Raw genomic sequence first — 26814 nt, 5'->3', positions numbered from 1 at the left:
TCTATTCTTTAAAAGCCCAAATGAATAAAGAATCAAAATCCTAAAAAGAATCGTTTTGCACATAAGAATCGCTGGCTTAAAGGAGTCACTTTGTCGTTTGCTTGCTGTGCTTTTACTTTGAAAGTCAAGGCGGAAGTCAGTTTGTTGTCGGTATGTCCATCACCTGACAAAGCTCTGTTCTTGGACACACGGGATATGATCAGATCAAATAGGGTTAGGACGCGAGGGGAATCTTTTTGCTGTAATGTTTAAGGGCAGTTTACTAAAATAAAATAAACTTTTCAGATCTGCAATGAATCATGAAGAGGAGTCGAGGCCTCTTCTGGCAGAGGAGGTTACTGAACAGGGAGCAGAGGACAGGTCCGAAACTGATGCCTATCTGGAGTAAGGAGTCTTTACATATTTTTTTTTTTGGAAATAGCATCAATCATTAATTCATTCCATACTATCAGCTGATTTGGCTTTTGTTTTTAATAAGCTATAATTCACGTCTAGTTTAGTTTGTATCAAGAATCCAAGACTCTACTCTCCTTTAAGTTGTTACTATAATATTTGTTATATATGTAATATATATATATATGCCTATAATATGTTTCACGTGTTTTTCTTTAACGTAATCAACATCTTAAATACCATTTATTTATTGGTATTTACGATAATTGACAATTTCTTTCTTCACCCTGACATTCTTCTGTTATTCAGTATTACGTGCTTCAGTTCATCTAGGAGTTCATTGTAAGCTAATGCAGTAAAAATGTATTTACAAACCATAAAGGATATGAATCACTTACATTTCCGGTCAAATACAGATGCATACACTATCCAGGCATAACTTTATGACCACCTGCCCAATATTGTGTTGGTTCCCCTTTTGCTGCTAAAACAGCCCTGACCCATCATGCACTGTGTATTCTGACACCTTTCTATCAGAACCAGCATTAACTTCTTTGCAACAGTAACAAGCAACAGTAAACAAGCAACAGTAGCTTGTTTGTTGGATGAGATCACGCGGGTCAGTCTTCGCTACACATGTGCATCAGTGAGCCTTGGCCGCCCATGACCCTGTTGCCGGTTCACCACTGTTCCTTCCTTGGACCACTGTTGATAGATACTGACCACTGCAGACCGGGAACACCCCACAAGAGCTGCAGTTTTGGAGATGCTCTGATCCAGTCGTCTAGACATCACAATTTGGCCCTTGTCAAACTCGCTCAAATCCTTACGCTTGCCCATTTTTCCTGCTTCTAAGACATTAAAATGTTCACTTGCTGCCTAATATATCCCACCCACTAACAGGTGCCGTGATGAGGAGATAATCAGTGTTATCCACTTCACCTGTCAGTAGTCATAATGTTATGCCTGAAGGTTGTATGTTGTGAAGGACAGGTTTACATTTTTTAAAGTTCAACCCAGAGTAGTTCTGGGAGATACTGGTAACTGGGCAGACATGAAAGAATTGTACTCAGTTAGATACTATGGATCTTTTACTCTCTTTTAATACAAGATCTATCAAGCAGCATGACCTTTGTCAATGTTTTCATCTTCTAAAACATTCTTTTTTGTTGTTGTTGTTTTTTAAGCAAAGTGAAAAATGGGAAGCTGTACATGGCCACGTTTGCAGCTGTTCTTGGTCCGCTCAGCTTTGGCTTCGTGCTTGGCTACAGCTCTCCTGCTATACCAGATCTGCAGCGAATCCCTGACCCAAGGCTCAGACTTACTGTTGAAGAAGCTTCGTGGTTTGGGGTAAAAAAAAAAAAACAAACTGTCAAAACTATGAGGCTAAGGCGCAGTGTCAACAGCATAGTTGACCAAGTGTTGACATGTTTTCATTTCCTGCTTGACATCTTGAACAACAATATCTAGCCTGAGAACAGTAGTTATCCTGCATTTAATTAATAATCCTTTAGTAAACTATTAAACTAATTATTCAGTATATTATTGTAATTAAAATATAATTCCTTAAATACTATTGGATAAGTAAGTAACTGAAACTAATAGGAAAGTGTATAGAGTTATAAGAGTGAGCCATCTAGCTGTATGATCCTGAAAGTTTGAGTAGTAACTGTCACTGACGATAACAAAATAGGAATTTTATTTTGGGAAATAATGTATAATATTGTATTTAGTTGAGTTCAGAACTTTCTTCAGCCCAGATCTAGGATCTGGAAAGTCCATTAATATCTAGGCAATCATCTTATTAATGATGCAGCAGCATTTTCCACTCCTCCTCTAAGTTTAATTGGTATCTGTAACACGTGATATGAATAAACAATAGTATAGTTGCAAGAATTGTGTATAACATTTGGTTTTGTGTCTCAAAACAGAGCATTTCAGCATCAGGTAGGAGCTTTAATAGTTGACTTTTTATCTTTTGCAGTCTGTGGTGACGATTGGAGCCGGTCTCGGAGGTCTGCTGGGAGGCTGGGTGGTGGATAAGATTGGCCGGAAGCTGAGTCTCATGTTTTGTGCTTTGCCATTCATTTTCGGTTTCACCATCATCATTGCTGCTCAAAACCACTGGATGCTGTATGTGGGACGGGTGCTTACCGGTGTAGCCAGTGGAGTTACATCTCTTGTTGTGCCTGTAAGTCTGACTGTGTTTGATATTTGTCAATGCTTAATCTAATCAAGTATAATTCCGAGCAAATTGCAAACGTATCTAAAGAAAAAGGTAAGAGGTGCAGATAAAATCGCATTTAAATTGCTAAATTATATTTCATTTTGGTTATCTCAATTTTATTTTATTTATATCTTTAATACTACTACTGCTGTACACATACATACAAAAGCACACACAAATATTCCTGAGATGATAAGGCCCTTGGCTTATATATAATCAATTAATATCAACTGGTTTTTACCTGCTACAGCTTCAGAAAAGCACTTTAGGGCACAGCTGATGAAAGAGACATCCTGTTTCTCATGTTTTGTGCAATTACATTAATGTGTTCAAGTGTTTAACATATACTTTTACTTAATTTGTACAGAATTCAGACATATGTGCACAAATGTCCACTATAGAGTGAAGACTGCGAGCCGGACCTTCTCGTCCATTATCAGTGTCTGACCTCACAAACGTGGTTCAAGAGGAATGGTCAAAGATTCCCATAAACACATTCCTAAACCTTGTGGAAAGCCTTCCCAGAGGATTTGAAGCTGTTATAGCTGCAAAGGGCGGGCCAACTCCATATTAAATTCATGTGCATGTAAAGGCAGACGTCCCAGTTTTGGCCTGGCCCACAGTCTACCCTCTAATTCATCCCAGAGGTGTTCTATCAGGTTGAGGTCAGGACTCTGTGAAGTTCCTCCACACCAAACTCACTCATCCATGTCTTTATGGAGCTTCCTTTGTGCACTGGTGTGCAGTCATGTTAGAACAGGAAGGGGTTATCCCCAAACTGTTCCCATAAAATCAGAAGCATGAAATTGTCCAAAATGTCTTGGTATACTGAAGCATTAAGAGTTCCTTTCACTGGAACTAAGGGGCTAATCCCAACCCCTGGGTGTCCCAAAACTTTTGGCAATATAGTGTATCTATGTGTGTGTGTGGGCTGATACAAAACATATCTACAATGGTGATAAACTGTTCTATATCTGTACTATCCTTTTGAATATTGCTCCGCATTCTCACAAGGTCACATGCCCATATACAACCTGACACTAGTCTTCTGCAGACAATAATGAAATTAAAATTAAATGCAACACATACTGGAAATACACTTAAACAATCAAAGTCAGTTGTAAAATAAAAACATAGCACAGTAAACTGTCAGGGCTTAAAGTTTATTCAGATAGAGCACCGGAGTGTGTGATGAGTCCTAAAGCATTTCCAGCAGTCTGTTGACACACCAGAGAGACCTTTAAACCAGCTACACTGCTCATAACAAGGCCACTGTGTACACTTTATGACATAGTCACCCTCTAACTGAATAACCGAAATAATGAAATTGGATTATTTTATATCTCTGTGTAATTTCACTTGTATTTGAAGTTTTTAAAAAGAATGTGTATAATGAGTTTGATGTAAGCCTTCAATTTGGAGTATTGCTGACTTTATATAAGCGTTATAATACCTTCATAAATCATAACGCTAGTCTTGTGAAATTTCAGCATGATGTTGAATCAGAGTTATTAGTAGGGAATTTCACCATTTTGTGTATGTTTTGCTCCTCTAGCTCTACATCTCAGAAACATCTCATGAGCGTGTACGAGGAACAATGGGCTCCTGTGTGCAGCTCATGGTGGTGATCGGAATCATGGGAGCCTATGTTACTGGTATCAGTATTGGGGTTTTTTTTACGCTCAGTACACATTCTCATGCAAATGACAATCTTCAAGGGATCTAGAATTACAGTGTCACATAAATCTGGATTATTAAAAAGATATTAAAAGGAAAAATGTTAAATTTAGTATTGTCGTCAAGAAATATAACTTAGCTTCAATCATTCATAAACATTACAGTGATTTCGCTAGAAGTGAAAATGCATCATACACAGTCTTGCTTTTCATTTATCATTTAGCTTCTGCTGTAGTCTTCTGCCTGCTCTTTTATAATAGAGTTAGTGTGTACCAGATTGTGCTGCGTCTTTCACCATCCGTATGTCATTAACCAAGCAGACTGAGCGAGCTCTGTTAGGAACATTGTCTTGTCTGTGTCCTTAAAATGACATTTCACCCTAAAATCGATCAGAATGCAGCTATAAACAAGTATATATTTATAGCAGGGATTTCTTTGATTAGATTTAGTCTGTTTAATAAAATCATTCGCATGGTGCCTGCTCTTTCAAAATTCTGAAGGAAACTGGCACAGATATTTTGAGAAGTGAAGACATGATTAATCTGACACTGGTTTATGGTTAAATATTACTATTAAGTTATGATGCCAGCAACAGTGTTCAAAACAATTCAGAGGACCTTACAAACTCATTTCATATCAAAAGTATCAAACCAAAGAGGTGACTGTGAAATCCAAGAGAATCGTGTCTCTAAACAGTACTAATCATTTGATAATGTTGGTTTCAGGTCTGTTCCTGGACTGGGGATGGCTGGCCGTCACCTCCTCCATTCCCCCTACGCTGATGCTGGTGTGTATGTGCTTTATGCCAGAGACTCCACGCTACCTGCTGTCTCGGGGGAAGAGGAGAGAAGCAGAAGACGCACTGCGCTTCCTTAGAGGACAAGACACGCCAGTCGAGTGGGAATGTGCCAGGATAGAAGCAGCCTCTCGATATGAGGTCTCGTCATGTGGTCTCATTTTTAAAGCATTTATATGATCAGATTTGTTCTTCCTTGTACAAGACATAAGTGACGAACCTGTAACAGATTCAATATTGTGTGTAAACGGTCTTGTTAGTGCACAGATTGAAGGTTATTGTAACAGCAAAGGGGGACTAAATGTTCAAAACACACACAAATGACTGTCTTGTGTCCAGATACTTTTGACTGTATAGTAGACATATTACAAACACATTTCTGTTTAATTCCAGGACGGAAGTCTCAGTCTGGCTGATCTGAAAGACCCTGGTGTGTTTAAACCTTTAGGAGTGGGCATCATGATGATGCTCTTGCAGCAGTTTACAGGCATCAACGCCATCATGTTCTATGCAGAAACTATATTTGAACAAGCTCACTTCCAGGTAGGAATTTTGAATCAAGCTCTGAATAATCTGTATCTGATATTCATTAGTATCCGAGCTGTATTTCTTATCAAACTAAACCAAATTTAGCATCTTTAAGCCTCACAAGAGCAAATGGATAGTTGTTGTTGGAGTATATTAGATCACTATAAAGAGGCAAATGACTGGTGTTGAGAATTTTATACTGATTAAGATTAAGGTCTTTTGCAGCTTTTTATTAATGACCCAGTTCAGGGGCCCTCTCTATACATCCCACTGTTTTCTTATTTGTGACTTCCAGTCTAGGATTTATATTTTGGGGTCTATGTTTAAAAAAAACCGCTCATTATCATCATAATTAATGTTAAAAACTCCAATCTAATGCTACGTTTGTTTTGTCTCAGAATGGCAATGTTGCGTCAGTGATTGTAGGAGCCACTCAGGTGATCTTCACAGCAGTCGCTGCTCTAATCATGGATCGAGCAGGAAGAAAAGTTCTGCTCATCCTGTCAGGTCAGTCTTTTTATACTTCCCTTTATTCATATGCTGATACTTTTACACTTTCATATGTCTGTTCCACAAACATCTACTCATTTCCTCATCTCCACTTTGCTGTTCAGGTGTTGCCATGTGTGTGAGTGAAGCAACGTTTGGTATTTATTTCAAGTTGTCTGTGACAAAGCACAGTAACGCCACGCTGTTCAGCACAATCATGGAAGCCCAGGATGCAGTCAGTGAAGCGGCACATGCTGATCTGTCCTGGCTCGCACTTACTAGCATGGGCATTTTTATAACAGGTAATCAGAACTTTCTTAGGTGACAAAAAAACATATGTTGGCAGGAACAGAGGGACCATCACAATATTAGGCAGGTGGTCATACGTAATGTTATGCCTGGTCGGTGTAATTGCGGTTTTCAGCACATCTTTATTAATTCATTAATGTATTCAGATTGTCAGTCTTATGACTGTTATTGCTAAATTGAATTGTAGGACTCAATTAATGTTCACACTTTTTCTCACAACACAATTCTTAAAACACATTACATTCTTTACGCATATATTTGAAATTGTGAATCTGCAGTCTAAATACTAGGCACCAAAAGACATTTCTGTTTGTTTTTAATGTATGTTTTTATCAGGTTTTGCACTGGGTTGGGGGCCTATACCATGGCTCGTGATGTCTGAGATTTTTCCCACCAAAGTTCGAGGGCTCGGAAGTGCTGTGTGTGTACTCACTAACTGGACCTGCGCCTTCATCGTCACCAAAACCTTCCAGAATATCACGGTAAAGAGTGTCTCTTCATGTTAAAACAAAAAAAAAAAATAAGTAGCTTAATCTTAGGGTATTAAGTAAGGACTATTAAAAATGAACAATATATAATTAGGCATGCTTTTACAATCAGTGACCAATAGCATCCCAAATGTTTTTCCATATAGCAGCAAATCCCAAAGTGTAATATTCTTCTGCAGACATTCCTTATTTACTCCTCAAGTAAGCTTCAGAAAACAAATGTACTCCCTATAGAAATTTTCATCATATAAATGATTGCATTTTTTCTTTGTTAAATATGCTCATATTTTTAATCTATGTATTTTCTGTCTTAGATTATGTATAGTGTACAACTTCCTGTGAATGAGATTTTAATGTTCTGTGGCTTGTAAAAGTATTCAAACCCCCTGGAATTTGGCAGATTTTTTGGCATTATTCCTCCAATCAGTATTTTTTTTTTTTTTTATTTTATTATAAGCCCATCTTCTCCTACAGCAGATCACAATAAGTATTTAGAAGAAAATCTGAAGAGAAAACCTAACTATAAAGGCTAAGAAGCATTCTAAAGAAGTTAAAGATAAGGTAATAGAATTGTATAACTTAGAAATCAGATTTAAGGTTATATCCAATAGGTTGGACAACCTCGTAAGCCCTTTTGGATCAGAACTGGAAGCTGCATCATACCACTCAAGCACTACCTTGACATTACCTTCAAAACTCCTTCACAACAAGACATAGACTAATTAGAGGAAACCACAGTGACTAGAAGGAAACCCCTGCACAAGCCATATGAGCCATTTAAAAGCACATAGTGAAGATGTGTTTTTGTTATCATGGGACCAAGGTACTGATACTGTATCTGGGCATGTTTCAAAGCTCTATGTGTTCAAAGCCCTAATGTCGGCCAATTAACATCCCTACAGTGAGATATGGTGGTGGCACCATCAGTACTGTGGGGAAACATTTCATCATCAGCTTCTTTTCAAACTTGATTGGAGAATAGATGGAGCGAAAATACTGGGGAAACCTACAAGAGAAACTGCTTTTAGTCTTTAAACAAACTAAAGCAAACAAGGCCTAAAACAAGGCCAAAGCAGCATAGAAACAAAAAGGTGAATGTTCTACAGTGACCAAGTCAAAGTCCAGATCTGAATCACATTGAGAATCTGTGGCACTGTTTGAAAATTGCAATCCACAAACAAAGTGAAGAACCTAGAGCAGATCTGTCAGTAAGAATTGGCAGAAATCACTGCTAAAGTGTGCAAAGCTGCTAAGAACAGATTTGAAGCTGATATTGCAGGAAAAGATAGTTCTACCAAGTACCTGAAGGGGTTAAATACATATGCAAGCAAGTTCTACTGAAAACCAGTCAATTTTGACTTTGAGAATGTTTAAGAGCGTCTTTGCAAAAATAATATTGTGCTGTAACAATCTGTATGCATCATTTGTAATCCAGATGACTTTTAATGGAGTGTGATTTGAATCGTAACCTGTGCTACTGTCAGAGATGTTGTCAGAGAATTAATCAACACTTTCTGATCACTCAGATTCCAGAGATCAACACTGCTTTGATTTAATGAGCAGCCATTATTGTTGTTGTAGGTAATAACGTCTGTAAGCTAAAGACGAGGCTTAATCTGTGTCCTGATTGTTCATCATTTGGGAAACACCCCACCTAATGTGGTTGTTGAAAGAAAGGTTTTGGAGAAAATATTTAACTTATAATAGTTATGTTGTAATCCTTACAGGATCTCATAACCAGTGCAGGGACGTTCTGGATGTTCTCGTGTATCTGTGCCCTCAATGTCATCTTCACTGTCTTCTTTGTCCCGGAGACTAAAGGCAAAACACTGGAAGAGATTCAGTCACATTTTAAAGGAACTCACTCTCACTAAATGAAGACTCTTTACTCACTGCTAGCACCAAAGTAAACATTTTGGACATCGGTGGATTTCTGAAACTTGATTTCTTGTCTCCAAAGACGAATAGAATGGAAACTAATGGGAACTATTTTTAAACTTGTCTTTCTAAAGAAGGTGCTAATACGGGGAATATTGAAAAATCCCTTAGTACAGCTGTACCACGGCTTACATTTCTACTTTTATTTGTTTTGATAATAAATGCACTTGCTCTATTAAAGTGTAATATCATCAGATTTATATCTTCTGATGTTTATCTGCTTCAGGGATCTTTACAAAATGGCACTTGTTTAAAACGTTATGCTACACTAACTCTCAACTTTTCATGAGGGTTAAGTTCTGTGAAACATCAGATGAAGGTACAGTAAATAACATGGCAGAATTGTGGGTTTAATAAGCTAATGTTCCTCCAACTACTAATGAACTAATGCTATACTTTAATACATGTGTAAATAATGCCTTGTGGTAACAATCTTTCCCAATATTTTGTTGTTTGTTTTTGTTATTTGTTTGTATTTGAGTAAACTAATCCAAACTCTATGCATCTGTGTACAGTTTTTTAATATATGTTTGGCAAGGTTACATTGAATAAATTCCCATTTTTGCGACAAATTGACAATTATGTTTTGTAAAATAAAATTTTCAGCCACATACTATGATCACCGCACATTTCGGACTAAATAATAAAATATTAGCTATATTGTAAAGGACAGAAAGTATTACTATAAAACCCTTTCAAATTGTAATTACTCTATAGTAGTTACAAAAACAATATTCTATCATTTTAGAGTCTTAAGAAATGGGTGCTAGTTCCTTTTGTGAGATTTCACAGAGCTTGTCCCACTTTTACACATCTGTTTTGTAGCCATGTGACACGTGGTTTGTTATTTTCAGATTTCCCCCCCCCCATGACATTTTAGCCTGGTTTCACATCTCATAAATATGATCTAGACACCATTGTGCCTACTATTTGCTTGTCCTTATTTTCAAAACATGTTTGAATCTTGTCCAGAGAATCATAAAAGCAGTCCAGAAGACCTGATAATAAACTTCTGTAGCACAGTTATCTTTTAATTATTTCAGGGAATGTGCTGTTACTAGATTTCCCTTTTTACTGGGTTGGGAGTCATGTATGCGCTTGAGTATGGGGGCTTGGCCTGCCATAAATCATGAACACTTCCCACTGTTGGCTGTCTACATAAGGCCCCCAGGTTCCTGGAAGAGCATTCACAGTTTTGCAGCCTGAGGTTTGCTTTTGAACACACAGACAGAGTCTGGATTACAGTTTAACATGTTGCTGGCTGTGGCGGTTCTGAGCAGCATAGTGCTATGGACGCACTCATTCAACTCCTCTGATATTCTGCCCCAGGCAGATTTTGACCTCGAAAGGGTGAGTCAAATATGCACAAAATGAAGAGAAGACATAAATTTTGTATATTTAATGAGTGCAACATACAGAGAAAGTTCATTATAGTAATAATGATAAAATCATAAAATAGTATAAGTTTGTAATATCCCCAATTAAATGTATGAAGTAGTAGTATTTTCTACTCAAGCACTAAACTGGAGAGACATTTGTGAAAATGTTGAATGACTTTACAAGCAAGCTTCAATAAGTCATGTTAAATCAAATAACATTTTACCAACAGATTCAGCACTTGATCAAACAACCCTCTTGGACTTTAGCTGCATCTGTAAACCTTGTCACTCTGGCAGAGGCCTGTATGTAATTCACAATAATGAGATTAACTCACTGAACTCAGCTATCCATCTATTTTGATACCTTGCATCTAAATCTCTTTAATCTCTGAGCTGTAATTCCAGGCAATATGTGTTACTACTCATGTATATGTATGCGTAACTTAACAAACAATACATTTGAGATTTATTTCATTTCTGGTTATTGTGGTAAATCAAGCCTGTGTCATCTAGTTGTATAAAAGTATAAAAATCGCTTCTACAATCCCTTTTATCCTATATATCTTGGCTCTCTTTAATTCAGTGTTTATCATCTAGTTGTTCTGGCACACAACTGAACTTCTCAACTACTCAGAGATGATCAAATTATGTATCTATGCTCTTAGCCCAAATCCTTGTGTGTTAATTTTACAAAGTGCTTTAATGTTCTCAATCCTGTTAATCCCAATCACATTTCTGACATCCTTAGATAGATAGATAGATAGATAGATAGATAGATAGATAGATAGATAGATAGATAGATAGATGGATGGATGGATGGATGGATGGATGGATGGATGGGTGGATGGATGGGTGGGTGGGTGGGTGGGTGGGTGGGTGGGCGGGCGGGCGGACGGACAGACGGACAGACGGACGCCACAATGCCAAGGCTTGTCTTTCTGTTCTCTTTCCTATTACTTTCCTATTTAATTAATCTCTCTTGCTACGTCACATCACCAGTTACTATCAGGCTGCGGTAAATAAAATTTTAAGAAATAATATTATTTATATAAGTTATCATTTGCACTCAGTTACCCATTTATCCCTAACTGGTTTGGTTTAATATACCAAATTAGGAAATACTCAACTGACTCCGGGGGCTTTAACATTCTCATTTCATTATATAAAAAATGCAGAGTCTGTGTGCCACTTCTGTTTAAATATATTATATATTGTTGAAGTCTTTCATTACTCTTTCAATACTACACTGGTGACATTCAGCATAAACCTTACCTTTGTACAAACTCCACTCATTGACAACATTCTGAACATCAGCAGTAACAGGAATGTGTTCTTATTCAATAGTTCAATAAAGAAAGCAGCCCATAATGCATCTAAGACCGTTTTAGACCATACCTCTCTCAAAACCAAAACCAGGACAAACTCAGACCATGCCTGCTTTCTCTGCTGCTGATTTCATTTGCATTGATGTCATTTCTCCTGTGTGGAATCTAAAGCTATTGCTAAACTCTGGTGTAGTCATCACCTCCTTATGCATATTGCATATACTTGCTCTAACAGTTGTTAACCTTATTGTTAGTTTACAGGTGAATGGTTTCGTGTTGGCTTTGCCTATGACCACCCAATAGTTATTAAATACAGAAGCAAAATGCTAATCTCAAAAGGTCAACTGATTGCTAATGAAAATGGAGGAGCCAACCTTACCATGTGGACCATGAATAGGTACAGTTCCTACTTTTTTCAGCATGGGTACCAAGCTATTTTAAACCAATAATATTATCATTTTTAGCTAAACCTTTAACTAATCCATGTACATATACAGAGCTCTAAGGCTTCATGGGTTTTTTTTATTTATTTTTGGTGCTATGTAGAAACGTACATAGCATACCTGTTTCAAAAAGTTTTGGAAGAACCCAAGCCTAAATTATTCATTGAATGCCTTTTGATTTATTATTCATGCTATTTAAACCAAAATGACTTTATAGTGTCATCTTTCTGCCCTTAGCCAAAAGACATGTGATCTAAGTTTGTATGCATATGAGAAGACAGAGCTTCCTGGAGTTTTCACTTATTTCAGTCAACGTAAGTCCTGTTTTTACTGTATGTGATGATAACCCACACAGTCTTCCTAAAATATTTAATGCCACATAGAAAGACTGAAAGAAAAGTGGTGATCTTATGTGCAGAACAGTTTTCTTTATTATTATATGTTATTTATTGTAAGGGCACAAGATTGAAAAGGACATTACAGTGGTGGAGACGAACTACACTGACTATGGACTCGTCCTGAAATATAAGGACATGAACAAAGACTACACTCAGCTGGCTCTCTATGGTGAGCTCATCAAGTTTCTGGGGAATTAAAGTTATACCTAAACATTTTGACATGGTGATAGCTTTTGTCAATCCTCTATGTATGCATTAGGACGAAAGCCAGAACTCAGGCCGGAGGTGGTAGAACATTTTAGATCATTTGCCTTGTCTATTGGGTTTCCTGAGGAGGCCATCGCTACACCAGCTATTGTGGGTGAGTTTGATGCAGAGCGAAAAGTAAATAAGACATTAGACCGTGATTTGTGTGGGGCGTCTGTTTGCAGGCCTTGTGATGTTTACCGAGCAAATATAATGCTGTACAGAGAGAATAAACATTATGATAGAGATAGAGTCTAGTTCATAGTTGTTGATAGTGCATGTCATGTTATGCTATGTTGCATGTTATATGTCCTGAAAGATAATATTCAGTAGGGTTAAAAGGAAAGTTTGAACCTTCGCTAGAACAGAACAGAGATTTCGTAGTAATTATTCTAATGCCGTCCTACACATTTATCTCTCGCTGTTATGAAATGTAATGTAAAATGTAATGTGGAAATCCATTGTGACCAATATTTTATTGTGTTATAGACCCATGCCCTCTTCCAGAGTCAAGGTAAGGATCAAATGACTCATATAACTGATTTACAATATTTTATATGTGACTTCAGAGCTTAATGATACTAAAACTTTCTACCTGCAGTAATATGACCGAATTGCTGGACTAGAAGAGACCATGTTCGCCCTTTCGTTGGTCATCGGTTCAGCTGACCTTGTAGCAGTGAAGTAGTTTAAATAGGACTGTTATCCAGATGTTATCCAGTTTGGTAAAGAAAAATTCTGTGCAACCTTGTCGTTATTTTCTAATCATGTTTATTTCTCTTATGTACAGTACATTCCAAGTAGTAACAGACTGAAGCAGTTATATACTGTTAATTCTGTAAAGTTATGGAATTTCTTATTTGCTATTATCATTTACAACTAGTAAAAAAAAAAAATACTGCACCATTTCATGTGTAGCCTGTGATATTTCTTTTTCACAGCAGAGGTCAGTGTAGTAAAGTGCTCTAGGCAGATTCGGCGAGGTCACAGAGTTAACACTGTCCAGCTGTTTTAACCTTTGATGGTCTGAGCCTCATACATCATAAGAAACAAAAGTACATGAGAAAATAAGACATTATCATGACTTTTTCTTCTATTTCTTGAGGCGGAATTTACCAGGGTTGCCAAGTCTCCTGTTTTTCTGTGGACTTGCCAAGTTTGCAGCCACAGGCTTATTTTTCTGTTTATTGGTTGGGTTTGAGCATACATCAGATTAATTCTGTCAAAGTTTTCCCAGATAAATACTTAAGCTGATTGGTTTTATTAACCCTTATTTTTGGCTCAATTCAAAATGACCCCTTTTTATTTTATTGATGCTAAAAAATGATATGTTCTTTACACTGCAAAGATATTATACTAGATAATCAGTTAAGAACCTGTAGAAGCAAATGTAACTAATATTTCTCTTTATTAGACTATTTCCTGATGTTTTAATTCATTTCAAGCTTGAATATTATGTCTAGAACTAGGCTTAACGAGCTTGCGTTTGTTATAATAATGTCAAAATGAGAAATATTAGATAGCTCTTTTTTACTTGCACTTTTCTCTAACGTATAATACTACGATACATAACTGTAAATGTGAACCTTAAAGGTAATGTTACCACATGTCCCAGTCTTTCTTATTTCTAATCCTACCTATAGCCTACACACACACACACACACACACACACACAGTCACACATCTTTGCCATGCATCCTGTTTTGTTACTGTGTTTCTTTAAGTTCTAAAGTGATAATATGAGTGAATGCGACATTTTATTGATTTAATACAAGCAGAACATGTGGTTTAACACAAAGGCTAAACGCGTAATAAATGTCTAATAAATGCATGTATATGGGCTGTGGTTATGATTAAAGTGCACATGAAATGACGTGTGTGTAATATGACCTTGACGTTTGAGGGATGATGTGTCTTTGTAAACAATTCAATATGTTTTGCAACGAAAAGTTGGAATTTATTGAACAGTAAGCTAGTTCTGAAAGCCCATTTGTCTGATTTTGTCACGCAAGCCTCAGAGCTACACTCTAAAAAGAAAAAAGTATTCAACTTTTTTATGCTCACATAAAGAAACATAATTCTAGGGAAGGATCTACTAAACATACATTTACATACAAAATAAGGGGTTTGATAGTTCAGCAGTTAAAGAGTCTATGCTAGTGGCTGCTAAGTCCCAGAACTTCCAGAGAGCAACAGCTGGGTCTTTAAAAAATTGCCAAATGCTCAGTTAGATGCTTGAATTGGGTTTGGCCTCACAAGTAGTTCATTATGAAGGAATCTGCCAAAATGTAGATAAAGAAAGAATACGAGTATAGAATACATTGAAGGAGTATTTTAGCTTAACGTTAAGGAAGATGCATAAGCAGCCTCATCAGATAAAGTGACATGAAATCTTTATAGACTTTTTTAATGTGAGTTGAGTGCAGTTTGATGACCAATGCCCAAAGTGCGGTCTTTACATAAATATAGACCGGTGTGGAAATGGAGCCTTGAGCACAGGCGCGGAAAGGAGAACTCCCTCGGGTACACTCCATAGACGCAAACTCAAGCCTTGATTAATATCAGGACCTCCTGAGTGTGTTGTGTTGTATAGAAACACGGTTGTGCAGCCTAGTTCTTTAAATTCCCACCAAGAAGGGCTACTGCAGTGCAGCTGCTGACATCACGATCCGTGTTGCCTTTTCCTGGGGATATCCGCGCCAAACAGAGAGGCTGGGAATGGGAGGGGAACAGGAAAGCATGCACACGGAGGAGGGTGGGCCCTGCTTGGGATACTGACATTTCAGCAGTGGCCCATGTGCATGCAGTCTTATGCTGCAGCTCACTCATATCTAATTTTTTCTTTATTTATTTATTTGCTAAACATTAGCACAGCCTTGGGCATGATCCACTTCCATAATATTTATATACAATAGGATGTGGGATGCCACGCTGTATTTATAATCATGTGATCTTGTCATGTCATGTGATTAAGAGTCTCCAGAGTCTCATAAACAAAACTAAATGAGATTATTGTGTTTCAAAACATGCCTAATTGGCGATTCAGTGAAAAAGGAACTATGGAGCACTGTTTTCCTTCTTTCTTTCTTTTTTCTTTCTTTCTTTCTTTTTTTTCTTTCTCTTTCTCACACACACACACACACACACACACACAGTGCCTCTCTAGCTCTCTCTCTCCCCCTTTGCTGACCTTATGGGCAATAGGAGCCCTTGCTGTTGTGGTCCAAGGGGCAGGAAGCAGCTTGATTCTCACACAAAGGTATCAAACACCCCGGCCGGTACAGACTCACTGGCTCACACACTCACACACACACACATACACACAAACATTAACACAAATGCCAGCCTTGTAAGCATAACACGCAGTACAGTGAACAAACACACACCAAGACAAACAGGACATTCCTACTGTCTGACGCCGCAGGCCGACAGAATTACTGCTCTTCTATGCACCAAATGTTTTCACCAATAACATCTGCGTTAAAAGTGTCCTCTTTACACAACACCTGACATCATCCTTTTACGCTGAATAATGTCCTGGCAGACATTTCCTATGCGCATGATGACCATATCGCAAATTAAGACCATATCGTTCTTTTCTGTTACAACAAGCACTTCACGTTTAATGTAGATAACCTGTTCAGTGTATTCTTCTGCGAGAAGGCAAGACATATTGGCGTTAATGTCAGGATACTTTCCGAACACTCAGCTCAAGCCATTGTGTCTTGTAATTGAGTCTTGCTTCATGCTTGTTATCTGTTAAGCTTGACCAGTCAGGAGGCATTTGGACTCGGTTAGGGGCTGACAGCAGGGGTCAGTTCCCATGCAAAATCAATAGGTCACAGTCAGGAGCAGGAAGTGTGGGCTCCTGAAACCTTTCACTTCGGACATGGCCATAATGCCAAATTTCTCCATTCCTACATCTTCTCATGTGAGCATGTGAAATCTTAAGCAACATCGGTTGGGAAACTGATCTGTCCTCAGTAGCTTAAAGACGTTTAGAGTCGCTGACATTCCTGTAACTGACTCGAGGTTATCAAACCTCCACACAGTCTCTGGTATCCTTTCTACACGCCAACTTTCCACAGGCAACTGTTTTTGAACTAGTCTACCCTCTCTCTCTCTCTCCCTCTCTCTCTCTCTCTCTCTCTCCCTCTCTCTCTCTCTCTCTCTTGAATTGTGCATACGCCTATGCTGGGAAGAAAAGCTCGACTCTTTCCCACGGTCCTAGAGCACGTGGTTTAAAATTGGATCCCGGCTGACCCACCCTCGCTATTGAAACGTCACTGCAATTCGACCACTGCGATCCTGTCATGCCGCCAGAGATTTTTTAAGCCATTTGAATGAAGCCTATTGAAAAGGGAGGGAAGAGAACATGATAAATTTGAATAACGCACCGTATCTGGAGACAAGTTTAGTCAAGTTGGACTGTTGAGACAAAAATTGTGGTGTTGTATTTATTTATTTATCTATCTTTTTATTTATTTACTTTTTATTTATTTATCCAGAAATAATTTTATGTTGCATAGGGGTTTTCATCTCAATAACCGATAACAAATCCTTCAACATGTGATAACAAAATGGAGAAGATTACAAATGAAGAAGTTTCTTTTATCTACATTATCTCTCTCCCTCCTCTCTTTTACTCTCATTCTCTCTATACACACACACACATATACCCACACATTATTTATAACAAAACATTGTTTTGTTATAAATATATATATATATATATAAGTATATATAAATAAATATATATATATATATATATATATATATATATATAACAATGTTTTTTTTCCTTTACTGTAGTGCAAAACTAAGACAATCTTGGTATATTTGGACACAAATAAATACACTTTCTCTATTCATTAAACCATTTTGTGTACTTTTGTTTAACAGCACATAAATTTACGATCGTTAATGAAGCAATTGCCTGTCAGTCCTCTTTCGGTCTTCCAATACCCTCGTTAGGCTGTTTGTGCCAAATCATGGCTGCGAGCCGATACAAGCCCAGCATGCAGTAGTCTAGTTCCCATGGGTCTGTTGGATTCTGTGTCACTTTATAAGCACTCCAACTGTTGCCAAAAAAAACTGGTGAGCAAGTAGCTTTCCCACTTGCCACTACATTTGAAACAAATGGACTGTTTATCAACAAATGTTATATAGGACTGAAAGCTTGTGGATATTTGTTTTAAAAGACCGGTATTTTGTCCCTATTTATTCTCTGCTTGAAACCATGCATGTAAAAGGGGAAGTGTGGATTGCAGCAAAATAAATGTGGAACCTGTACAGTCTCAACTGCACATGAGATGGAGCAATACCTGCAACAGATTTCACACGTAACTCACTGGGTGTTGAGAAACTAAGACCTGCCTATCATGGGAAAATTTGGGCTTCGGTGCATTACTACATTAATCTTTTTTCTTTTCACAGGATATAACAGAATAGTCTGTTTAGTTTGAGATTATCCCTATAAAAAGGGGATATGAAAATGATTTCACATGGGCGTCTTTTTTTATATACAGTATTAGAAGGGTTTACCTGCCTGACATTCTGGGATGTACTCTTACATGTTCTCTTGTAAATGTACTCGTACATGTACAACTGTACAGAAGATTTCCCTATCCCAGTTCTAGTTATAACACGTTTTGGTAGATAAGTGCAGAACTGTTAACCTTCCAGAGAACTCTCCTGAGAGCTGTGTTTGCATCTAAACACATCTCCAGGGTCCTTGTATTAATCCGGAGCTTGTCTTACCGTCTGTGTAGAGTTTTACATGTTCTCTGTGTGTTTCTTCCAACATCCTAAAAACATGTTTCTAGGTGGACTGATTATGATAAATTGCCCCTGAGTGTGTGAATATGTGTGCAAGGTGCCCTGTCATCCCATCCATGCTGAATTCCCAAGAGAGGTTCCAGATCCACCATGACCTTGATCGAGAATCGGCGGTTTCTGAAGATGAATGAATGATAGAATACATTTCACATAAAAACATGCAAAAGTTCATTTGAAATATGTGACAATTAAATCGGAAAAGCTTTAATTAAAAGTTGATTAATTTATAAAGTAATTCATTACTTATTAAAGTAATATATACATAATTTATTCATTTTTAATAACCACTTTATCCTGGACAGGGTCATGCTACTGACCTCTCAGGAAAAGGCCCCAGGTGTTTTGTACCTGTAGCTTGTATCTTTACCCTAGGGAAGATCCTCATAACTAACCTCTAAAACTAAATGGAGTTACAAGAGCGGTCCTTAAAGTCAAATTATTTACAATAAATCGTTTTAAAGATGTCCTAGATTCACCGTACCATGTCAAAGATACACACTAAAAGTACAAAAGGAGTACAATGAATAGTAACAAGCAAAAGCACACTTTTTTATCCTTGTTTTCTGAGAGTGTAGTGTGATGTTCCTATTTCCTCGAATTATGTAGTAGTAGTTTCTATTCACTTTGTACTCTAGTCTTCTCTATCAACAAGCAAACATGCTCTTTTATCTTTCTCCTTTCTATTTTCTAAACATGCTAAATGCAAACGCAGTTTAATCCACCTTACATGAGTCTGTGGCTCTATTTAGTACTTGCTACTATTTAGTAGAGTAGTATGCAGTGCGGAGAGGATGCATTCATGGTCTTTGTGCGGTGTTGCATACTCCATCAGGACGCTAGTATGCGGAGTTGGGATGTGAGCCAATGGCCTCCCGCGGCCCCCTCGCAGCCTGAGAAATGAGGCCAAGCCCCGCCCCTAACAGGCCGACTATAGGAGTGTCCATTGTTATTGAAATGAGCTGAACAGAGGGAGTTGAGGAAGATCAGCCAAAGCTGGGGAGCTACACAGTGCACACACAGGAGCAGGCGCAGGGTGGCCGCGGGGTAAAACTTCTCACCACGCACACAGACTTAGGGTAAATCGCAACAGTTTGAGGGTAAGATCCTACTTTTTTTATTTATATGCCAGAGTAATGTAAATCCTGAATGCTGTGTGATGTAATGCATACTAAATAAATATATCTGGAACAGATCGGGTCGGACTCCTGGACTCCGCTATGGGCTGCTGAAGGGGCCGATGCTCGCTGGATAGTCTGATGAAACTTGTGAATTGTAGGCGAGGAAGACATTTCTAAACATCAGTTTTCTGAACATTTATCCTGTTATCCTGTAAAAAAAAATAGCTTTTGGGGGTATTCCTACCGACTAAGTTGCAGGGACATTGCGGATTATACTTTCATCCAAAAAAAAGAGAGAAAAGAACAAGAACAAGAGGCGAGAGCACGCAAGGAAGGCAACTGGTTCCGGTCCGTTTCCGGTCTGTTTCCGGTGAGGTTTACCTGCTGAGAGCATGAGCCAGGCGGACGTGAGCTGCTCGGCGCGTCAGCGCGTCTTCCAGGAAGCCCTGCGCAAAGGCAACACGGCGGAGCTGCACTCTCTGCTGCGCGGCATGACCAACTGCGAGTTCAACGTGAACTCGTTCGGACCCGAGGGTCAGACGGCGCTGCACCAGTCCGTCATCGACGGAAACCTCGAGCTGGTCAAGTTGCTGGTGAAGTTCGGCGCAGACGTGCGCCTGGCGAACCGGGATGGCTGGAGCGCGCTGCACATGGCGGCTTTCGGAGGCCACCAGGACATCGCACTCTACCTCATCACGAGGGCCAAGTACTCATCCGGAGCGCTCTGAGAAAAGCAAGAAAATGCAGAAAAAAGCCGGACATTAGAGCAGTTTTTTTCTTTCTTAAACCTGGTCCTGGAGTGAAGCCCTAATCTAGAGCCGCACGATATATCGCTTGTTCATTTTTTTTTTTAACGCGATCATAGCTTTTGCGATACTTAATAATCATAATAATCTGCCCAGATCGGAATGACCGTTTATACACTCATCTCAATCACATGAAAGCATTCAGAATATCAAGCAATGGTCATTTAGGACCAATAATTCTATGTAATCAACTCCATTACAACAGATTAATCTATCAGGTGGTTATTTTCATCTGAGCAGGATTTTAGAGTAACACAACGCAATGTGGTAAGACAGGCTGCAGCATTCGAAAAGAAAACTTTAGAAACTTTTACCAAACCATCTTGTGACCACCCTCAGAAGATGAGAGTTTCTCCAACAGAGGTAACACCGTGCCATATCAGTGGTTCACCAATGTGTGTGTGGGTTTTTTTTTCTATGTATTGCAATCACAAAATGTAGCAATATGTGTATATATATATATATATATATATATATATATATATATATATATATATAATTTTTTTTTTTTTTTTGATATCATGCAGCCCTACCCTGCACATTTTTGTGTTCTCCCTGCTCTGCTGCACTCTTTTTAACCTCATTAGGGCTCTTTCAGTAGCCGGTGAGTTGAGTCAGGTGTGGACAAACACCAAAATGTGCAGTTCCTGAAGACTCCAGGACCAGGCTTGTGAAACGCTGCCTTAAGCCTATCGCATTCGACCACTTTTTGTGCCAAAGTCAAAGACTGATTATTGGTGATATAGTGTGGCACGGATTCAAGTCCAAAATGCAGACGGTGTTGGGTTGGTACAATGTCAAAGATGTGGTTTGTGAACAATGAATACAGTTTATATTATACATTTAATCAGTGCATGATTATAGATTACCTTCTGAATATATTCTACTCACAGATTGCTGACACTGAGATACAATGACATAGCTGGATTGATATATACATTTTAAACAGGTTCTTTGTGCTTTTTTTTTTATTATTTTTAAATGGCAGGAATGGTTATTAGCTGATTTGATGCATGTAGGTTTATGACTTTGTCAGGATTCTTACCTCAAAATTGGTGTGGAGACGTTCACACAGTAAAAGATTCAGGATCTCCAGCGAAATATGCATTTGTTCCATGGCTTTTAAAGGGCAATGGAAGCCTCAGCTTGTAAAACATAATAAATATTTGTAATAAACATTTCTCCCCTGACTTGCATGCAAAATAAAAACAATTCTATCAAATTTCAACTCGCACCAGTAGGCAAATTTTGCTACCTAATTCCAAAATGAGGAACGTCTGGATGCTTTCTGGGCCAAGCCTGTCACCATTATCGTTTTAAGCTTCATTCATTTCAAATCTTCGGCTGCTCACTCAGCTTAACTTATCAGCTTCAACCTTAAGAAGTCGAGCAGATTCACAGAATCATGTTGTATTGCGCATGTCTATACAATGCACTGCATATTGAAGGCCTGTTTTTTTTTGTTGTTGTTGTTGTTGTTGCCCAGTTTCACTGCCAATGCTGGAAAACTGTTCAAAGTTTAAAGGGTTGTGAGAAAACACTGATGAAGTATCATTCAAAGCCAGTATAGAAATATGCATCATTTATACTTGAGAATGTTTTAAACTATTGCACTGATGGCTGTTTTATGAACAGTTGGTGTCACAACCAACTTTGAAAGATACTATTTTTCTAAATGGAAAAAAAAAATCATATTGTATGGAAGCTCCATGATAGGTTAGTCTTCTTCTCTCACTTTTGGCATTGACATTGAAATGTCTGTAGATGTTGAATTTAGAACTTTTTTAAAGCGCTTTACTTGGTGTTCCTCCTTGCACAATATCAAACACCTGTCACAGAAACGTGGCGTCGTTTTAATATCTGAGCAATTTTTCAACACTCAGTGTGAGGTTGATTTTCTTTTACACGGAAGAACATTCAGGTAAAGTGTTCAGTAATTCTTGGAGCACTTCTTCACAGAAGTCCCGTCCTCCTCTTTTTAAGGGGGGCGTTACATGGTAAAATCAGTGTAGCGCAATGTTACACAATGCACAAGTCTTTACTTGATAATGCCATAACATTTATGACATGAGAGTAAAAAAAAAAAAATACCATCCTTGGTTGAGATAAATGTCAAATGACTGTGATTTTTTTTTATTGGACCAACTTTTTTGGAATTCTTATTTTCTGCAAAGAGAAGTTCAGAAAAAGAGACCAAACCACTGATCTCTTGTTATGCTTTTGTGAATTGTCGATATGTTGTTGTTTTTCTATCTGTCTAGAAGGTTTGTTCTTCATGTTTTAAATGGTGTAAGTGGACATATTTTGAAAGATATTACATGTTGTATTTGTATCTTTGTACAAAAGCCTTTTTAAATATTAAATTCTGCTTTTTTAAAAGAGGGTTATGTTGTTCATTGAGTGTCTGAGGATGTCCCTGGGTAGTGAATGACATTTTCCAATTACTCTTGAAGGAAAATGATAAAAGAAAATAGCCATTAAGCCCCTTAAAGTTTGGGTTTGGGCTTTTAAGAGAATGAAAACCTCAAAATTAGCCCATTTTACTAAAAAAAAACTGCCCAAACCCAAACTTTCATGGCTAAGATGGGTTTTTTCTTTTTATTTGGGTTACAAAGAATGGGGAAATAACACTTATTTCCCAGGAACAAGAAAAAAGTAAAAATTTGTTACGTAGTGTTATTAATGAGTTTTAGTAGTCTTGAATTTTTCAGCTTTATAATGTTCTTTCAACTCACCAGTATACACTGAACAGTAGAGTATACACAGTCAGGTTGATTTATATATTATTAGACACACTAATGCCTAATAATATATAAATTAACTTGTTTTCCCATACACAACACTCTTCAGGTGACTGTGTATATAGTGTTTATACATACTATACTATATGTTAACCCTGTTAACTTCATGCTACACTAGTATAGACAATGTTACTCTTGTGCCATACATCTCATTTACATTTAGTCATATAGCAAACACTCTTGTCCAGCGCAACGTACAAAATATGTCAAAAGTTTAAGGCACAATGATTCGAAGCAACCATGTGATATGCAAGGGTTTATATACTGAGTGATTTAAATGGTGAGAAAAAGGATCATTTTAAACCTAATTAACAAACAATATTGAGTTCAGAAAGCCAAGAAGTAAGAGAAAAAAATAATGAGTAATATAAAGGTCCATTTTTGGCTTAGGTGCATATGTAATTATATCAAATAAAAACGATGTGGTGTAGTAATTCACAAGGAGGAATTCAGGAAAGGATGTTAGAAAGTCTGAGAGAAGGATGAAAAAGAAAGTGGGGGGGGCTGTGTCATTGACATAGCAGTGATAAGAAAGGTCCATGTGAGCTGACTCCTGAGGGTCTCTAAGCACTAAGTGGTCAATTCTGGGATCAATTGAATTCTAGGATCAATTCTGTATTCTAATGTGCTACAGCATTCTTTGTGAAACGTCAATATATAAGCCCATGACCATGACGGTCAATACAGGCCAATCTTTTTATATGTATCCTGATTAACTCAATTAATTTGAAGTCCTGTAATGGCTGTTCTTTAACAAAGCCTAGTTTGGTTGATATGACTGTAAAAAGTCATTCTTCGTTAACCGTTATATCCTGGTAAGGCTCACATGGGTCCATAACCTATCCTAATAACACTGGGTGCGAGGTGGGAATACACCCTGGATGTGATGCCATGCTTGCATACATTCGAACACTTATTCACACCTAGTAGCAATTTAGTGTAGCCACTTCACCTAGCAGTAGAAACCAAAGAAGGAACCTAAGCAGACACAGAGAGGAACAAGTCCAGACAGATAGTAACCGGAGCTCAGGGATCATAGAGCTGTAAAATGATTGTTCTGTTTTGTGTGTTCAGTCAGAAGCACAATTAGACATAAACGGAGAGAATCACATAAATAGTTGCATACTCTAATGGAAATATTTCTGCTTGTTATATTCGAGAGTACAGGGTTTAATGTGGCTGAGACAAATTCAAATTCCCTCCTGGGTTTGGGAAATATTATGATTTAGCAGTCTTGGATAAGTAATAACTCTAATAAACCTATGTCTGTAGGCTGTAGGCTTCCTATGGGCTCCTATGGGGTTATTTTTTGCCACACATGCAGGTAGGTGGATTGGTTACACTAGATGTGAAGGTGTGCATGGATGGTGCCCTCTGCTGAACCAGTGTCCCATGCCGAGTGAGTTCTCCCGCCTTGCCCTCAGTGATGTCAGGATTGCTCTGGACCCACTAAGACCCTGCTCAAGATAAAGCAGTTACTGAAGATAAGTGAACGAATGAATAAAGGAGACAAGGCGAGTAAGGGGTTGCTTTAAATCGCAGACTATCAAACCTAACGCACACTGGGTTATATTTTCAGACATATCATGACAGCTGAGTTGAAGAGAGAGGTTTTTGCATACCTCAACACACATTTGCCCGAGAAGTCCAGGAAGGATTTAGCAATAGAGATCAGATAACCACATTGCACAAGTATCTACATCTACCATTCACAAATGAAATAAACCTGTTATCTGGGGGTCAATCTGCAAATTACATTGGTCTGATGATTCTCTGGAATACTTCTGATGTGTTTTTACTACAGCTGTTTTTTTTTTTTTTCAAGTACCAACAAAGAGCTTTTGTGTTCATCCTGCATCCCCCATATCACCAGCAACATACAGCGCATTTACAAAAATTTTCTTTTACACAAATCGCTCTGTCTCTCTCTCATAACTCTAACCTTTGGTCCCTGCATTGACAGAAGGGCCAAGAGACAGAGGGAGTGAGAGACAGGTGGCCAGGCCAATCCTCACATGCCCTCTGCTCCCTGTTTTTTTTATTCCTTTCTTTTACTATTTCACTCCGTTTTGCGTGCTCTAGCTCCTGGTGACAAGCCGCCCCATTCACTTGTTCGCTCTCCTCCACTCTCTCGCTTTTGTTCGGCCAGCTCGGCTCTCTGCTCCCCTATTCAAGTTACAGACGTCCCACCATTGACGGGAGCCCCTGCCCAAGTCACACTGCCCTACCCTGCCCCCCGCCCATGAACACACACATACGCGCACACACACATGCATGCTCACACATACACAGCTCTGCAGCTGCTATGGTAATGAGAGAGGAAGACGAGCGAGGTAGAAGGTTAGAGAGAGTAGAGGAGGAGGGGTGAAGGGGGAGAACAAAAAAAGAAAAAAGAAAAAGGGGGATCCTTCTCATGCAACTCAATAACCAGTGGCCCCAGTTTTTTTTTGTTTTTTTTTTCAAATGGAAAATCCCTCTACCCTAAGTACACCTCCTTTCTTTCCCCTCCTGTTGGTTTCCCACCCTGCTCCCTATTCCACTACCCCTCATCTTGCCTCTGCACCTCCTCTCCTGACCTTCTCTTTCTCATTGAAATCCATTTTACACTGAACCCTGAAAATGGATGCTCAAAGACGTGTAGTGTAATGTAACCCCCGATGCAGTGCAGCATGAGAAAAATGGTGTGTTTATGTGCACGCAGCCAATTCATGAAATGTGGAGTTTTGCACTGGGCTTCACTTGCCAAAAGTGTTGAAAGAGACCCTCTCTTTACCATCTGTTGAGCTCTCTGCTATGAGAGGGTTTTTTTTTTCTTTTGGGAAATGAGGGCCATAAATATGACTTGCATATGGACAGCTTGCTCCATAAGCTGTCTATGCTTTGGTAAAGGATGTAATATGCAGTATATAAAAGAACAAAAAAAGAGACAATATCATCACAATAGCAAATGATTCAAAATTCTATCAGCTCTCAATAACTGCATTAGTTCTAAGTCAGCAAATAGAGTATTTCCTTATATGAACAATTAAAAACACTACATATAAATGACTATATTGAAAAGTAGAAACTTAGTGCAACAAACATGAATACACCTGTGAGCACACATTTGATTTCATTAGCCTTATTGCATACGCATGGTTATAAAATGTCCTGTGAACAACAGGAGCCTCTTAATTTTAGACCTCTGCATGTCTGCATCGTTGCTCTACATTGAAAGAATTGCCAGAGCAACCGAAAAATCTGACACAGCAAGATCGGTAACCAACAGGAGCTATAGAATGAGCCATAACACCACTGATCAGAGCCGCTCCTAAACTGACACCACAGACACTGAGCTACTTGCAAAATCTAGCTCTAAAATACAGACTGACACGAGTGTTATCTGTGAAAATTTGAGCGTTTGTGACAGCGCAAAGGACATTGCATATTGTCAAAACCTACAGACAGCATCCATAGAATATAACCCTTGCTTGCTTATATAATTAGTTTATTACATTATTATTATCATATAATTTTTAGCTTCCATGGTTTTGCAAATTGAACACATAATGTAAGGCTATTCTCATTAGCAGTATACATTTATTTGAACAAATTAATATTCAAATGCATTCGGAT

General features: G+C 38.3%; 3 protein-coding genes across 4 annotated transcripts; all 3 read left to right on the top strand.

Moving 5' to 3' along the window:
• The first annotated feature begins 128 nt into the window (after window positions 1–128).
• Window positions 129–9345, top strand: slc2a8 (solute carrier family 2 member 8). The gene is made up of 10 exons (XM_058375397.1): window positions 129–384; window positions 1581–1743; window positions 2378–2584; window positions 4176–4275; window positions 5023–5234; window positions 5487–5636; window positions 6020–6128; window positions 6236–6412; window positions 6756–6901; window positions 8635–9345. Exons 1-10 carry the CDS (start codon window positions 293–295, stop codon window positions 8779–8781), a joined length of 1503 nt encoding a protein of 500 aa, XP_058231380.1. The 5' UTR covers window positions 129–292; the 3' UTR covers window positions 8782–9345.
• Window positions 9346–10012: 667 nt separating this feature from the next.
• On the top strand, window positions 10013–14509 carry lcn15 (lipocalin 15). 2 transcript variants are annotated; one of them, XM_058375398.1, is made up of 8 exons: window positions 10013–10195; window positions 10455–10527; window positions 11811–11946; window positions 12230–12306; window positions 12449–12559; window positions 12650–12751; window positions 13126–13150; window positions 13238–14509. In XM_058375398.1, the coding sequence occupies exons 1-8, from the start codon at window positions 10097–10099 to the stop codon at window positions 13260–13262; spliced, it is 648 nt and encodes a 215-aa protein (XP_058231381.1). In that variant the 5' UTR covers window positions 10013–10096; the 3' UTR covers window positions 13263–14509. The 2 variants fall into 2 exon arrangements, with proteins under 2 accessions (XP_058231381.1, XP_058231382.1); XM_058375399.1 differs by lacking the exon at window positions 10455–10527 and having other exon boundaries at window positions 10022–10195; window positions 11804–11946.
• A 4901-nt stretch (window positions 14510–19410) lies between these two features.
• Window positions 19411–20869, top strand: nrarpb (NOTCH regulated ankyrin repeat protein b). The gene is made up of 2 exons (XM_058375655.1): window positions 19411–19571; window positions 19666–20869. Exon 2 carries the CDS (start codon window positions 19985–19987, stop codon window positions 20318–20320), a length of 336 nt encoding a protein of 111 aa, XP_058231638.1. The 5' UTR covers window positions 19411–19571; window positions 19666–19984; the 3' UTR covers window positions 20321–20869.
• The last annotated feature ends 5945 nt before the right edge of the window (window positions 20870–26814 follow it).

This window comes from Hemibagrus wyckioides, linkage group LG22 (genome assembly GCF_019097595.1).
Source record: "Hemibagrus wyckioides isolate EC202008001 linkage group LG22, SWU_Hwy_1.0, whole genome shotgun sequence".
In the NCBI taxonomy this organism is placed as follows: Eukaryota; Metazoa; Chordata; class Actinopteri; order Siluriformes; family Bagridae; genus Hemibagrus; species Hemibagrus wyckioides.
The sequence above is the reverse complement of the archived record's forward strand: the minus strand, read 5'-3'. Positions and strand labels throughout refer to the sequence as shown.

Coding starts and splice junctions, on each gene's coding strand:
- slc2a8 (XM_058375397.1), top strand. CDS start 293: ATGAATCATGAAGAGGAGTCGAGGCCTCTTCTGGCAGAGGAGGTTACT. Junction 5,637..6,019: donor TTGAACAAGCTCACTTCCAG/GTAGGAATTTTG, acceptor GTTTTGTCTCAG/AATGGCAATGTTGCGTCAGT. Junction 6,902..8,634: donor AAACCTTCCAGAATATCACG/GTAAAGAGTGTC, acceptor TAATCCTTACAG/GATCTCATAACCAGTGCAGG.
- lcn15 (XM_058375398.1), top strand. CDS start 10,097: ATGTTGCTGGCTGTGGCGGTTCTGAGCAGCATAGTGCTATGGACGCAC. Junction 12,560..12,649: donor CACTCAGCTGGCTCTCTATG/GTGAGCTCATCA, acceptor TGTATGCATTAG/GACGAAAGCCAGAACTCAGG. Junction 12,752..13,125: donor CGCTACACCAGCTATTGTGG/GTGAGTTTGATG, acceptor ATTGTGTTATAG/ACCCATGCCCTCTTCCAGAG.
- nrarpb (XM_058375655.1), top strand. CDS start 19,985: ATGAGCCAGGCGGACGTGAGCTGCTCGGCGCGTCAGCGCGTCTTCCAG.